This window comes from Tupaia chinensis, unplaced genomic scaffold, assembly GCF_000334495.1.
Source record: "Tupaia chinensis unplaced genomic scaffold, TupChi_1.0 Scaffold148822_2, whole genome shotgun sequence".
NCBI classification, from domain to species: Eukaryota; Metazoa; Chordata; class Mammalia; order Scandentia; family Tupaiidae; genus Tupaia; species Tupaia belangeri.
In genome coordinates this window covers 335,154-350,392 of record NW_006208670.1, presented here as the reverse complement: position 1 = coordinate 350,392, position 15,239 = coordinate 335,154, and the positions used below count along the sequence as shown (strand labels likewise).

The 15,239-nt window shown below is 52.2% G+C and overlaps 1 protein-coding gene across 1 annotated transcript in view; it reads left to right on the top strand.

The window, feature by feature from the left end:
* The window catches only part of HACL1 (2-hydroxyacyl-CoA lyase 1), a gene marked incomplete at its 5' end in the record, with an annotated part of 33,556 nt that extends 18,967 nt beyond the window's left edge, over positions 1–14,589 (top strand). Inside the window, 9 exon segments of the mRNA XM_006170716.2 lie at positions 556–691; positions 2,093–2,198; positions 4,170–4,253; positions 5,197–5,298; positions 7,839–7,993; positions 8,382–8,540; positions 9,652–9,759; positions 11,629–11,815; positions 14,434–14,589. Of these exon segments, the coding sequence (XP_006170778.2) occupies positions 556–691; positions 2,093–2,198; positions 4,170–4,253; positions 5,197–5,298; positions 7,839–7,993; positions 8,382–8,540; positions 9,652–9,759; positions 11,629–11,815; positions 14,434–14,466 (1,070 nt within the window).
* Between the last annotated feature and the right edge of the window lie 650 nt (positions 14,590–15,239).

Genomic DNA, 15,239 nt, shown 5'->3' with positions numbered 1-15,239 from the left:
CTGCCAGTGCTGGTGCGGTGGGACGCAGCCTAGGGTAGGTAAGGGGGAGCGGCTAGAGACGTCAGGCATGACCTTGGTCTTGGGCAGACGTTCTCCAAAACGATGGAGAACATTTTGGGGGGAGAAAGTAAAAGTATTGCTTTCTTAAACATTTAAAAATACCAAAGATAAAAAATCCACAGTTTGTTTTGAGTTTAACCCCATGTAAAGCAGGAGGAGAGTATTTAAAAAGAAGCAAAAGAAATTTCACACGAACTGTTCTTTTGGTTTTAATTTTCAGCAGGCGCATGCATTCACCAGAGAGAGAGAGAGAGAGAGCACCCCTACTGGGAATGAGGTGTTGCAACCCCTTCTCCATCTCTCCCACTCGGGGTGCTGGGCCTGTGTGCACATGTACCTGGCGTGGTTTTCAAGGTCCAAGGCTCGAACTGCACAGTGGCCATGTGGGAGCCAGCTCACTTCCTCTGTCAGCCATGGCCGGCCCCACCCGAACGACGCTAAGGGTCACAGCGCTGAGCGCAGAGCCGTCATCCAGTTCGTGTGTATCTCTCATAGGTGCCGCGTACGCCCGTGCGGAGGAGAGCATCAGGAAGCTGGTGGAGCAGTGTCAGTTACCGTTTCTGCCCACTCCCATGGGCAAGGGTGTTGTTCCTGACAGCCACCCGAACTGTGTCAGTGCGGCCAGATCCAGGTGCGTGGCCGCCAGCTGGTGCAGACAGCGGTCTGGCAGATTTCAAGTACTTTGTAACTAGTGGCCAGATGCAGGTGCGTGGCCACCAGCTGGTGCAGGCAGCGGTCTGGCAGGTAGGCAGGTTTCAAGTGCTTTGTAACTAATGAATCTAGGGAGAAGCTCAAAAAGACCTGTCATTTTAGCGCACTTGTTTCTGTTTGGACTTTGCAACACTGCCAGGTGCGTGTGCATGTGTGTCCAAGATCCTGAGAGGAGAATGGAGAGGGGATTGCCACGTGGCCATCCCCCCTGCAGGGTGATTTCTCATTTTCTGTCTGTCTGTCTGTCTTTCTGGCAAGCACACGTGCCCTATAATAAAAACCTCTCCAATAATAATAATTAATAATAATAATAATAGTAATTGTTTACAAATTGATAATATGGGATAGTTTTTATCTTTTTCTTTATACTTTTTCTAAGTTATAGTAGACTTGTATTCACTTTACTAATGATAAAAATATAATCAATAGGGCCAGCCTTAACAGCTTAGTGGTAAGGGAACCAGATCCCACATGGCTGACTGTGGTTTGAATCCTGGCTGGGGTAATTTGAAAAACACGCCAGGCATGTGTGCGGATGCTCGGAATCCAGGCAGGGTGGGCAGCTGGAGGAAGAGGGACTGTGCGTGCCCACACCTGTCGTGGGCTGCTTTCTCATTCTTTGGTGAGCACATGCATTTTCTGGCAGTTAAAACGAAGCCAGCAAGTGGACGAAATGGTGTGTATATCTTGCAGCTTATGGTAGTCTATTTTTCTACTTATTCTTCTTTTATTGGCTTATCAGAAAAGTCATGATGCATTTTTGCATAGAAAAGCATAAGGAAAGAAATAATAGACTACTTTTTATTTTTATAAGTTTGTTTATTTATTTCTTCCATGAGTGAGAGAGACAGAGAGGGGAGAAAGAGACACAGTACTGGGACCAGCCGATGGCATAATGGCTATGTCACTGGATTCCCACATGACTCACCGTGGTCCGAGTCCCAGACCCGGTGGCTTGAAACTCAGGCCAGGCGCATGTGCGTGCATGCTCAAGATCCCGAGAGAATGGAGGAAAGGGGATTGCAGTGTGGCCATCCCCCTGAGGGGTAATTTCTCACTTTCTGTCTCTGTCGCTCATGCTCTCTCTCCAGTGAGCACATGCGCCCTATAGCAAAAAACCTCTCTTAAAAACAAACAAGTAAACAAACAAGAACAGTAATAATAAAATTAAATAAATAACTCATTTTTAAAAAGGTAATTCTGAAGTCTAATATAAGCTCCAAATTATTTAGATTTGTTCTAGGTATTTTAGAAATGAATTTCAGTATAATTCAAATAAGAAATACACTTTTTGAGTTATATCAGATTTTTCTTTTAATAGGGCTTTGCAGTTTGCTGATGTAGTTGTGTTACTCGGTGCCAGACTGAACTGGATTTTACATTTTGGACTGCCTCCAAGATACCAGCCAGATGTGAAGTTCATCCAGGTGCTTGGGCGGGGCTTTACGGCAGAGCTCTCTGCAGTTGGTTGTTCTCAGCGCTATCCTCTCCACCTTCTTCTTGGCTTTTGTAAAGAACCCTTTTTGTTCTTTCAAAAGTAGAATGTAATAAGCCATGTAACCTAATTACAGTTACCTCGTAAGCCACCTTTCCAAACATGACAGAAAACGTGCTACTTCTAGCCAAAGGACTTTTCAAAGTCAAGCTTCAAATCGTTTGAAAAACGTAATTGGCTTCTTTTCCCCGTTTGAGTATATTTAAAGAGAGAAAAGAGGATTAAGTAGGATGGTAGATTGAATCAGACGTTCAACACTGTTAAAGTTAAGAGTGTTTTTCTGGTGTGTGTGTGTGTGTGTGTGTGTGTGTGTGTGTGTGTGTGTAAGATACCAAAACCCACTTTCACCCTCTAAACTCTAAACCTCAGTCGTTAAACGGAGCATCGACTCCTAGCGTAGAAAGTGCTCCTGCACAGTGGCCTGCAAACCTGGTTTTCCTACCATCGGCCCCACACTACCTGATGCTTGGTAGCCCGGCTATAAAGGCTGTTTCCTCCCAGTCTACTTTTTACTTTTATTTATTTATTTCTGGCACATGAGTTTTCTGGATAGAGACAGAAAGTGGGAAAGTGTCCTGCAAGTGGGTGGCCACACCTCAGTCCCCTCTCCTCCATTTCCCTCTTGGGATTTTGGGCGTGTACACACATGTACTGCGTATGGGTCCAGGACTCGAACCATGCAGTCAGCCATGTGGTATCCAGCTGCCCCAGCTACCAAGCCACTGGCTGGACCCTATTTTTTTGTGTGTGTGAGAGAGATTTTTGCTGTAGGGCGCATGCACTCACCAGAGACACAGAGATAGGAAGCAAGAAATCACCCCCTGGGGCAGACACCACAATCCCTTCTCTTCCGTTCTCCTCTCCACACCCAGCGTGAGTTTTAAGCCCCCAGGTCCAGGACTTGAACCATGGTCGACTATGTGGGACTCCAGCGATGTAACCGTTATGCCATCTGCTGGTCCCATGGCCCCTACCTTTTCCTTCCTAAGTAGTCAACTAGCGGTCCCTTTCCCGTCTGAGACCACTGGGAACTAAGGCCGCAAATAAGCGAGACCATGCGTTGTCCTTCAAAGACGCCGTCACTTCAGTGCCCGCCTGGTGTTGCCATGAGGCGGATCCCCTGGGTGGCTGAGCTCTGCGCCCTGGCAGCAGCCACGTTCCCTCATCCGTGGCCATCCGGAAATGGGCCTTGGAGCACACGGGGACGTGGTCATGCCCCGTGCTGGCAGAGGTCCTCAGGACGCGTCTCCAAGCGGCACGGCAGCTCCTTGGGTAGAAAGCGTGTTTCCAGAGTCGTCCCAACCTTCGTGGTCAGGACCTGGGGGCGCTCCTGCGGTCTGGACAAGCAAGACCCCTGATCGTCTCAGACCCACCCGGGTGGCGGCGTCTATGCTGGTGGGAGTTCCGAGGGTAATTTAGTAGAAGTTAGTAGATCCTTATGATTGAGCAGATTCGAAACTAGACTTGGTCAGATAGACGCGTCCTCGTGGGTCTAATCCCATAGACTGAGGGAGACGAGCTGCCAGAGCTAGCCGTGACACAGTTCACGGGCTTCTACTGGGGCCTCCTGACGTCCAGTCTCCATCACGTGCCAGGGACACGCCGTTTGCTTATTCAGCCTCAGCTGGCTTCTTAAAGATTTAAAGAGGGAGCCAGCTGGTGGCGTGGCCGTTAAGGTGCTGGACTCCAGTGGCCGACTGTGGTTCAAGTCCCAGCCCCGGTGGCTTGCTTTCTCACTTTCTCTCTCTCTCCCTCAGTCCTCCAACCCCGTCTCTCTCTGGTGAGTGTGCATGCCCTGTAGCAATGTAAAATAATAATGATAATGATGATAAATAGACCTTAACAACAACAGAGGCTTTGAAGAGTAAAGGTGACTTGCTCTTCAGCCTTGTCTCTTTTTCAGGTTGATATCTGTGCCGAAGAACTGGGGAATAACGTTAGGCCTGCTGTAACCTTGCTCGGGGACATAGATGCCATCACCAAACAGGTGAGGCTTTGCTCGGGCTCCAGCTTCTGCGGGCTGGTCCTCAGGGAATAATTCTTGAAAATGTGTCAGTCTTGACTGGTCAGCAACAGATCTGCTAATATTGATTTTAACAAAACAGGATGGAAAACTACTCGTAAATATAATTTTGGAACTTGGTAAATCTACCTTTTTACACATAGATCATGTCTATAGAAATTCAGAATTTTGGGGAGGCAGTTAAAACTGTGAAGTGGCTTAGTAGGCAGACAGGGATTTACAAGGTAAGCTTCCAGCTACCTGAGAATTCTTACCGAAACTCCGAGGGGGTGGAGCCTCCTGCCCAGAGGCAGCTTACACGTGGGAAAGCTCTCAGCATTTGGGTGGTAAGGCCGTAGTTGGCGCCGTGTCTGGTAGGTGGGTCATACATTTGGGTGGTAAGGCCGTAGTTGGCGCCGTGTCTGGTAGGTGGGTCATACATTTGGGTGGTAAGGCCGTAGTTGGCGCTGTGTCTGGTAGGTGGGTCATACATTTTGCTGTGACAGGATCACACAGTCACATCTCTCCCTGATTTCTGACGACACTGGAGAATCCCCATGGGTCTCGCCCTGTTGACACAGTATTAGGACGCAATCCCTGTCACCCATTAATCCTCCTGCAGGGCTCTGGGGGAAGAGGGTTTCCTTCTAATGTAGAGTCCGAGGAGGGCCTCCGAGGCCTGCCCGTCCCGTATGAAGGAGGCTGCATTCACTGTGCCACCTGGAACCCCAGCCTCTTGCTGAAGTCCACACTGACCCAGGACTCTCTCCTGTTACCTAGTTTATCAGTTATTTGCTTCTTAGAAGAAAAACGGAAAGTGTGAGTGACGTGAAAGTGGGACCAGAATAGCAGTACTGACTTCTTTAAGAAGAGGTTTTTATGGTCAGATGATTTATGTTCAAAAAAGAACAAAGTTGTGTTTTTTTAGCTTTTAGAACAATTTGATAAAAGTCCATGGCAATATCCTACAGAGAGCAAGTGGTGGAACCTTCTGAGGGAAAAAATGAAGAGTAATGAAGCGGCGTCCCAGGTAAAAAGAACAGGCTCGGGGCGCTCGAGGGGCAGACACAGGCTCAGGGGGCAGACACAGGCTCTGGGGGCAGACACGGGCTCAGGGAGCAGACACGGGCTCAGGGGGCAGACACAGGCTCGGGGGGGAGACACGGGCTCCAGGGGCAGACAAGGGCTCAGGGGTTAGACACGGGCTCAGGGGGAGACACGAGCTCGGGGCGCTCAGGGGGCAGACACAGGCTCGGGGGGAGACACAGGCTCAGGGGGCAGACATGGGCTCGGGGGCAGACACGGGCTCAGGGAAGAGACATGGACTCGGGGGCAGACACGGCTGCTGGTGCTCGGAGGGTAGACATGGGCTTGGGGGGAGACATGAGCTCAGGGGGCAGACACGGGCTTGGGGCACTTGGGGGGCAGACACAGGTTCCCAGTGCTCGGGGGCTGCAGACTGATGTGGCAGCTCTGCCGTGCGTGGCGTCGGCATCCCTGAAACTCACCTGGCCGTGAGAACCAGGTGGTAAAGACCAGGAGGCTCATGGGAAAGGGGCTGGGGAACAACTCAGACCCTCTGTGAGACACCAGTGAGACAGGAGCCAACCAGACAGTGGCAGTTAGCACACTAGCTGGTTAAGAAGTGCATGCACTTGGGGGCTCCACCCCAGTCCCACCCAGGTGAGGGTGCCAACCCTGGACCACGTTCCAAGGTCTACCTGAGCCTGCCAGCCTGGCCTGCGTGCCTGTGCCCTGGGCCGGCTCAGACAGGAGATGGGTCACAGCGTAGACCCCCTGTTAGCAGTGCCCGTCTCTCATCTCTCTCTCTCTCTCTGTTTCTCTTTCTCATTAAATAAATACACATTTTTAAATAGTTTGTGGGGGCTGGGAAGTGATGTGATAGTTAAGGCACTGGACTCTCACATGGCCAAATGTGGTTCGAGTCCCGTACCTGATGGCTTGCTCTCTCTCTCTCCGTCTCAGTCTCTCTCTGATTAAAATTAAAATACAACAATAACAATAATAACAATAATAAATAAAATTAAAAGCATTCTTTTAAAAAAAAAGTTTGTGGAAAAATTAAAGTACAAGTTTATTTTGGTGCAAAAATTTGAAATCCCTGCAAAGTTTTACCCAGTGCTTAATTCCCACGACCTTTCTGAAGACTCCCTGTGTACTGTAGCCATCGGCCTTCACCGTGAAGGAAGCTGCCGTCTCATGTAGGACCGGGCAGGAGGGCGGAGGCGTGCAATGCTGCGAATGGAGGAGATCACCCTTGTGCAGGCAGTCGCGACAGTGGGTGGGCTGCTGGGGCTCGTTGTCCTGTGTGAGGGCACAGAATCCCGCGGGGGATCTTTCGGAGCCGTCAACCCTAGGACATGCTGGGCATGTGTTTGCCTTAAAGATGTAGGTCCTCTGACCAGCAGGTGGCACAGTGGTTAATGCACTGGACTCCCACGTGGCCAACGGCAGTTCAAGGCCCTCCCTGTCAGTTTCCGTGCCCAACTGGTGTCCCTTGCTGGCAGACTCGTACGGAAGCAGAGTGAGGGTCTAGTGATACTCACCCGCTCCTTAACCTGAGTCGTCTGGGGGAAAGCCCACATGTTCCAATTAAGCACTGCAGCAGAACCGAAGCTGGGCAAGCTGACACTGGGATGCAACTCAGTGACACTTTGCTCCTTTCGGGAGCAAGTCCGGATTCCGGTTCCTGAATCACACCGTCCTCCCATAAAAGCACCTCGTATGTGGGGGCAGCGGGCTGTGCTGCTGAAACCCGGCGGCTCTCAGCCCCGAAAGGCACACGGCTAGCACAGCGCGTCGCTTCCGCTCCGCTCCAGGCGTCCTTGGAATAGTGAGTGCCGCCGGCTCCGTGGTTCTCTGGTGTGCGGGAAGGAGCCAGGGTACCTGGTTGTCTTCTAAAATCCTGGAGTGTTTAAGCACAGGCCCTTACTTCACATGAAAATACGTTAGAGTAAAAATTGCACGTTTTCAGGGCCAGCCCGTAGCCTAGAGGTTAAGGGCCTGATTCCAGTCCTGGCCCTGGCAGCTTGAAAAGCAAACTGGGTGTGTGCACACGCGTGTGTGCCTGACCGGGCAGGGTAGACGGGACAGCAGTGTGACCAGGCTTCCCTGAGGGCGGCATCCTCCCCCTTTCTGTCTCTCTCTGTGCGGGCAAATGCCAATGAAAGCATTGTGTTCCCTTCCTTAAAGCAGCGTGTTCCTCAGAGTGCTCAGATAGGGATGTCTGGTTCTGTCCAGCCCAGCCCTAGCCCCGTGGCCTCCTGTCGTTGCTATGGGACATCTCAGGGTCTGCAGTGTGCCAGTATGTGTATGACGTGTCTGTAATACTGTGTGTGTCTGTGCACGTGGCCTGGGGTGTAGGGACACATTTCCCAGCATGTTCCCAGACTATTCACAGCCAGCCAGCCTCTCGGCCTGGCCATTTTACAGTAGCTGGGAGCCCTACACTGTAGCCAGCTCTTTCCAGAGAGGCTTGTTATAACGTGGCGACATTGATTACCCACTGTCCCCAGCCCAGTCTGACCACGCTCGCCGGTACTGTTTCAGGAGTTGGCTTCCCGGAAGTCCCTGCCTATGAATTACTACACAGTGTTCTACCACGTGCAAGAGCAGCTCCCCAGAGACTGTCTCGTGGTGAGCGAGGGGGCCAACACCATGGACATCGGGCGCACCGTGCTCCAGAACTGCCTTCCCCGGCACAGGTGAGGCTCCGGGAAGATCGCGTTGGCCTGAGTGCACTCCAGATGGGGCCGCGGCAGTGCAGTTTCAGGAGAACCGCGCGTGTGGGACGTGCTTAGATGTATTCTTCAGTGACGGCTCGGAGAGCTTTTATGTTTGCTGTGTCTTAATACCACGCGATCATTTGAGTCCTCGGTGTTCCAAGGACATACTTACAAACTTCCAAACAATTATGAGTGCCTTTGTTCTCTTATTCTCCTTATTCTAGACAAATTCATTTCTTGCAGTTTAGAATTTTTATATTAAAAGTCTTTCTATGTTTCGATTTTTGCATTAACTGTGTGGCTGACCGGAAGGCGGAGCCAGCCCCTCGGACGCGCTGGAGTTTTATTTTAGCTTTGCCCCTGACAGGCTCGATGCTGGGACTTTTGGAACAATGGGAGTCGGCCTGGGATTCGCCATCGCAGCTGCTCTGGTGGCTAAAGATAGAAACCCCGAGCAGCGGGTCATCTGTGTGGAAGGGGACAGCGCGTTTGGGTTTTCCGGCATGGAGGTTGAGACCATCTGTAGGTAAGACAGCCTCCCGGGTCAGAACACTGCATTCTCCAACATATGGACACTACACAAAAGACGCGCACACCCACATGACCGATCGAGCACATGCCCTGGGCAGGTGCCCGTGAGCTGCGTGTGCCCCGAGGGTGCCGACCCACGCCCTGGGCAGGTTCCCGCGAGCTGCGTGTGCCCCGAGGGTGCCGCCCCATGCCCTGGGTCAGGTGCCCGCATGCTGTGCTGCGTCAGTCTGGGTAAATCCGAGGTGGCTGGGCCTCAGCCGTGAGAGCCCTCCAAGGAAGAGCATAGTTGTAAGGACTCACGGAGGGACTCACCTGCTGTGGGCCCTCTGCTGGAGGGTGTGCAGCTGTCATCTGAGTGTATTAACCGTCGGAGAGCAGTCCCAGTCTGAGCCAGGCCCCTTCTCAGGGCTGCTGCAAATCATGTTCTGGGGCCCTGGAACTACAGTTCAATTTAGTTCTGCCTCACCACCTGCCCTTAAATTATGTCTGCAGAAAATAAAACCCATGTTCTTTCCCAGTTATTAGTAAAGCTTAGTCAGCTTTTTAAAATTTGCTTCCTCTTTCTTATACAACTTGGCACATTTTGGATACTCCTTCTCTGCGGGGTCCACCACGTCCTGTGTCCCAGTCGTGAGTGCGGTGGCTCGAGGATGGATGTGTGTCCTCGTCACCCACCTGTGTGTCTCCCACCGCGTCTGGCAAGGGCCTCTGTCCATGAGGGGCTCAGGAAACTAGTTCTCAAACGCTGCTCCGAGTCCACCTAGGAGAGGCGGCAGAGGCGGCAGGTGACCGAGACAGACCCTTCCCGCCACCTGGGTCCGTGAGAGCCGATGCAGGCCAGCAGGAGGTGGGACTGAGGCCCGTGGCCGAGTGGTGCTGGGAACAGTTCAGGTTACCAGGTCGTGCCTTCTCTCGGCCTCGCAGCCATGTTTCTACAAGTGACTGATGTTCTTCATTAGGGTAATAAATGCTTCACTTTACATCTTCTGCTGATAGCACAACAAGCTTATAGAAAACTTCATTTGCAAGTTAAAATTTCAGCCCCAAAGAAAAGAAGTTGCTTTCCAACAAAGAATGACTCCCTTCGTGTTTGCTCTCCCTTTGAGGTACAACTTGCCGATCGTCATCCTGGTGGTGAACAATAATGGAATCTACCAAGGTTTCGATGCGGAGAGTTGGAAAGAACTGCAGAAACATGGAGATGCTGCCTCAGTGTAAGTGCCCAGGAGCCGTGCATGCTCCGTCTCATCGGCCTCGGTCTCTCGAACAAGTCTGTGCCCCGGGACGCCATCCGTGGAGGAGCTACCGCTCAGGTGGTCGGCCTCTCTGAAGGAAGGAGGCCTGTCCTGCTGGGCACAATGGTAGGCTCTTTCTGGCGCTGATGAGTGGACGTGACGTCTGATTCTCGGCGAGAAGGCTCGCTGCACTGCACTCCCACCCTGCTAGAGACACAAGTAGTTGAGTATGTTCATGCTCCAGCGTCTTCTTCCTTTACCACATAGCTGAATCCCCTCACCTGATGGCAGAGCCAAACTCAGACAGTGTCGTCTGCTGCAGGACTCTGAGCCAGCCTGGGGCGGGTAGGGCATGGTTCGATTTCACTTCTCCGACTGCCTTGGTAACGTGTTGCTACTCGCTGTTTTGTAGTAACCGTTCATTCTGCCCTCTCCTGGCTCACAGTGGTCAGTAGTAGCGTCTCTGTCTGCAGTCGCTTCTAGTCAGGTGCCGCTACTTCCCTTTACGTTAGCTGAAGTGAAGTTAAAGTGAACAGTTGATTCCTCGGTTTACTCACATTTCGAGTGCCCATAGACGGAGCGGCCCTGTCTGGGGGAGCGTGGGTGTGAAGTGTCTCTGTCGTCGCAGCTCTGCTGATACCGTGGACGGCAGTGATGGATGCCGTTGTCCTTTTAGCACCCAGGGGTGGTCTCCTAGGTTCCCCGTGGATACCGAAACCTCAGGGTGCCTATTTCCCATACATAAAGTGGCCTCCTGTGTGTATGTGACCTATGTACACCCTCCCGTTTGCTTTAGAATCCTCTCTAGAGGGACCAGCATGTGGCATAGCAGTCAAGGTGCTGGACTCCCCCGTGGCTGCCCACAGTTCAAGTCTCCAACCTGGTGGCTTGAAACTCATGCTGGGTGTGCGTGTGTGTGTGCCCAGAGTCCCAGGAGGAGGATAGAGAAGGGGTTGCGGCATGGCCACCCCCAGAGGGTGATTTCTCACTTTCTCTCTCTGTCTCCAGTGAGCGCACATGCCCTAGAGCAAAACCCTCTCTAAAAACATTGTGTTTAAAGCCGTCTCCAAGTACACCCCTAGTGTGATGTGAATGCCATGTAGACAGTTACACTGTGTCGTTCAGGGTGAGGACGAACCCGTACACGTTCACTGCAGACGGCACCAGCTTCCAGAGTCCCAGGAGGAGGATAGAGAAGGGATTGCGGCATGGCCACCCCCAGAGGGTGATTTCTCACTTTCTCTCTCTGTCTCCAGTGAGCGCACATGCCCTAGAGCAAAACCCTCTCTAAAAACATTGTGTTTAAAGCCGTCTCCAAGTACACCCCTAGTGTGATGTGAATGCCATGTAGACAGTTACACTGTGTCGTTCAGGGTGAGGACGAACCCGTACACGTTCACTGCAGACGGCACCAGCTTCTCGTTTGTTTTCATATTTTGGTTAAATCCACAGATATGGAAGCCCTGAATATGAAGGGCTAACAGGGAAGTTTTTTTAAGGGATTTTTTGCTATGAGATGCGTGCACTCACTGGAGAGGCAGAGACACAGAAAGTGAGAAGTCCCCTCCCCAAGGTGGGATGGTCGTGCCACAATCCCCTCTCCTCAGTTTTCCTGTGACCCTTGGGCACACATGACACGCACCACGAGCCGCGGTCGACGCCGACATGGGAGTGCAGCGACGTGGCCATCATGCCCCCTGCTGGTCGCAGTGTAAGGAGATGTCAGTGTGCTGGCGTCTCAGCTGACGTGTTGGCAGTACGACAGTGCCGCTTCAGTTTTCTTCACAGATTGAGAACAGCGCTTTTCCCTAAAGACAAATCCTGCTGACTTGTGACCTTGGCTTGCAGGATCCCTCCAATGTGTCTTCTGCCAAACTCACGTTACGAGCGGGTCATGACTGCGTTTGGAGGCGAGGGTTACTTCGTGCAGACACCAGAGGAACTCCAAAAATCGCTGCGGCAGGCCCTGGCAGATACCAGCAGACCCTCTCTCCTCAACATCATGATCGAGCCGCAGGCCATGCGCAAGGCCCAGGTAAATGCGGTTACCGAGCAGAAAACAGACACGCATCTGTCCCCACGGCCAAGACGTACCCCGCGGCCAAGTGCCCTCATTCACAGAGGTCTCCCTGAGCCTCTGCAAGTCTGAGCAGGGAACATGTGTCCAGGCACCGTTGGGGCCGTGTTAGTGCCGAGAGCAGCATGGGGAGCTCGCAGGCTTGGTCGGCCCGGCTCAGCTCCTGCAGTCTGGGGAGCACAGCCCAGCGCCTCACCGCGGCCAGGCAACGTGGAAGGGAAGGGTCCCAGGGCTAAGGGTGCGCAGGAGAGGTGTGAAACAGGGAGCGATGCTTTAACTGACACCCCAGGAGCAGGGACTCACTTGGTGGAGGGGAGGGAGGGACACGCAAGGTCCCGTGGCGAGGCTGAGGACCTGCAAGGAGACCAGGGCAGCTGGGAGGCCGAGAGCAGAGGACAGCGGGAGGTGGCATGACTGTGGGGTGGATTGCGCAGTGACATCAAAGTGAGCTGCTCTGACCCTGAAGCATGATGGCAGTGTCGCTCATCGCGGGGAAGGGAGTGGCCGCGCGGCATCCTCCTCCCGGGCTCCAGACAGCATTGCTTTGCATGTTTAGTTCCGCACTCCAGTCCTGGTTCTGCAGAACTTCCCTCCTCGTCCACCCCGTCCCCACAGTTACGCCTTGCCCAACAGCCGCATTTTCCAGACAGGAGTCCACTATGGGACCCTTCTCTTTTAACAAGGCAGGGAACACATGGACAGACAGAACTTGGACAGACAGTGACATATAAATCGGAGTTGGAGACTAAAATATGTAGAATTCTACTGAAGCTGTTTGTGTAAAAATGGAGATTTAGGCATTTACCTCATAGCGGAGAGAAGAAATACTCAAACCTCGTGATGGAAGTGGAGGATGTCCACAGGAGACTAGGCCAGTAAGATGGTGGTGGGGGGACCAGCAGTTGGTGTAATGGCTATGTTGCTGGACTCCCATGGAGTCGACCACGGTTTGAGTCCTAGACCTGGCAGCTCAGATTCACACCAATGCATGTGCGTGCCCAGGATTCCAAGAGGAGAATGGAGAAGGGACTGCGGTGTGGCCACCCCCGGGGGGGTGATTTCTCACTTTCTGTCTCTCTGTCTCTCTCTATGACTCTGGCAAGCGCACATACCCTATAGCAAAAACCTCTCAAGAGAAAAAGAAAAAAGATGGCGGGCAGGTGCATGAGGTTTCGTGGAGCAAGAGCAGACCTCCAGGTCAGGTTAGCAACTTCCAGAACCGTCTCTGGGCCTCGCTGATCTCTCTTTCTTAAAGTCTCATTTACTGAAATGGTTTCTGCCAACCAGACACCAAGTAGGCTGCTGACCCCCTGCCGCTTTGCTCTTTTCTGACTGCACGCATACCTTCCAGGGGCTGGAGGGCAGGGCTGGCACCGCGTCTGAGCGCTTGGAGGCTAGCGTCGCTACAGGGCCTAACGAGGGCAATACTCAGAGTGATCTGGAGGGCCGGACGGTGCCACAGCCATAGTGAGGCTGCACCCACATGGGGAAGGCCTTGGAGCTGTCCAGAGGACACCCAGAGCACGCTGGGTCCACAGGTGTGCTGTGACCTGCTGGCTACAATGGGTGGGTCGCTGCGTGGAACCCCGCTGAGGGGCTGGCCCTGTTTCTCTCCTATTTCCATCTTCCATGGAAGGAAGAAATAAACGGGAAAAAAAAAAAATCCCGCGACTGCTCTGGCCACAGAAGAGCTCCAACGTGTCGTGCCCTCCGCACGTGGCCCCCCTAGTGCTCTTCCAGGGGTCTGCCCACACTTCTTTCTGACTTTTGTTTGGATATTACAGGGAAAAAGTAAGTTCTTACTCTCTTCTCTTGTTCTCAATTGCTGGAAGGCATGTGTATTTGAGAAAGCCCTCCTGTGGAGCACTCCCACGGCCATGTCAGCATCCCTTCTCCTCCATTTCTCCATGCCATGGGGATTTGGGGTATGCACACACATGTACCTGGTGTGCTTTTCAAGCCTCCAGGGCTGGGATTTGAACTCTGGTTGGCCATGTGGGTCCCGGCCCCCTAGGCACAGTGCTTAACCACTGCACCATGAAGTTGACCCCGAATCCTCTTTCTGATTCTCTGATGATCATCCTTACTTCTTGAATTCACCACTTCAGCACTATCCGTCCTCATTCCAGTGGAGTTGTACATGTTACGGTTTCCGGTTGTTGACTCCGTTGACGATCTGTCCCTCTGCCGTTTTTCATCAATTCCCAGTAGGGGCCAGCTGCCTCCCGCTTCATCTCCACGGTAGCCCGTGTCCGGACGGAAGGGCGGTATCTCACGTGTAGGCCTGGCCCTCAGGCCTCCTTCACCTCCTCGTTTCCAGAGGACGTCTGGTACTTTCAGAGTCTAGGTTTTGTGCCCTAAGAATTGTGGAAGAGCAGCCACAGGACATTGTAGGTCGTTGTAGGACACGTCAGCAAGGCGCCCTGATGGCTTGGAGCTTCATTTTGGGAAAAGCACTTGACTGGAGTGGAACTCATTGCGAGAGTCGTGCAGCTGTTGGAGGAGGTGGAGCAGTGAGGGTGAGGCCCGAGCAGCCCATTTCTGTGGCCGAATGTGTGCTGTCTTTTCCTTTCCAGGATTTCCACTGGCTGACCCGCTCTAATATGTGAATAAGGACACCAGTAGGTGGTCTCGTCTTCTCTTTCCTGCAAGATAGAATCTTAGTTTCTACAGCAAGATTACTATAATGTTAAAATGGTGCAAAGAAAAATAAAAAGCATTTCTAAATAACATTTCATAGTAAAGAAATTGATTAAAAACAGAAAAATTTTTGGTACCCCACTCTGAAATATCCTGTACAGATGAGAGAAAAGGAGGGTTTTTTTTTGTTGTTGTTGTTGTTGTTTTTTTAAGAGGTTTTTGTCTTAAGGCGCATGCACTCCCGAGAGAGAGAGAAACAGGCGCAGTGAGCGAGAAAGTGAGAAATCAACCCCGGGGGATGGCCACGCCACAGTCCCTCCTCCTCCATTGTCCTTCTGGCATCATGGGCATGCACACACACGCACATGGCGTGATTTTCAAGCCACTGGGTCTGGGACCTGAACCTTGGTTGGCCATGTGGGAGGGAGTCCAGCAAGGTAACCGCTATGCCATCTCTGGTTCCAAAGGAGGGGTCTTGTGAAATATTGTACCTGCCCAACCACAGAATTCCACATCAGTATTCTACATAAATCCATTCTTTTTAGGAAACATGTTCTTCGAAGGAAGCTCTGAGCTCTCTAACGTAGACACACCCAGTGAGTGGCACGTGGGCTCTGTGTTACGTTCCATCTTTTGACCACGTGGCCACCTAGTACCTCAGTGTCTGCAGTGTTCAGTAGGGCATGTCCTGTGCTTATGAGCAGGGTCTTTTGGGTTTTTGTTCTTCCTGGAAAGAGCTTAC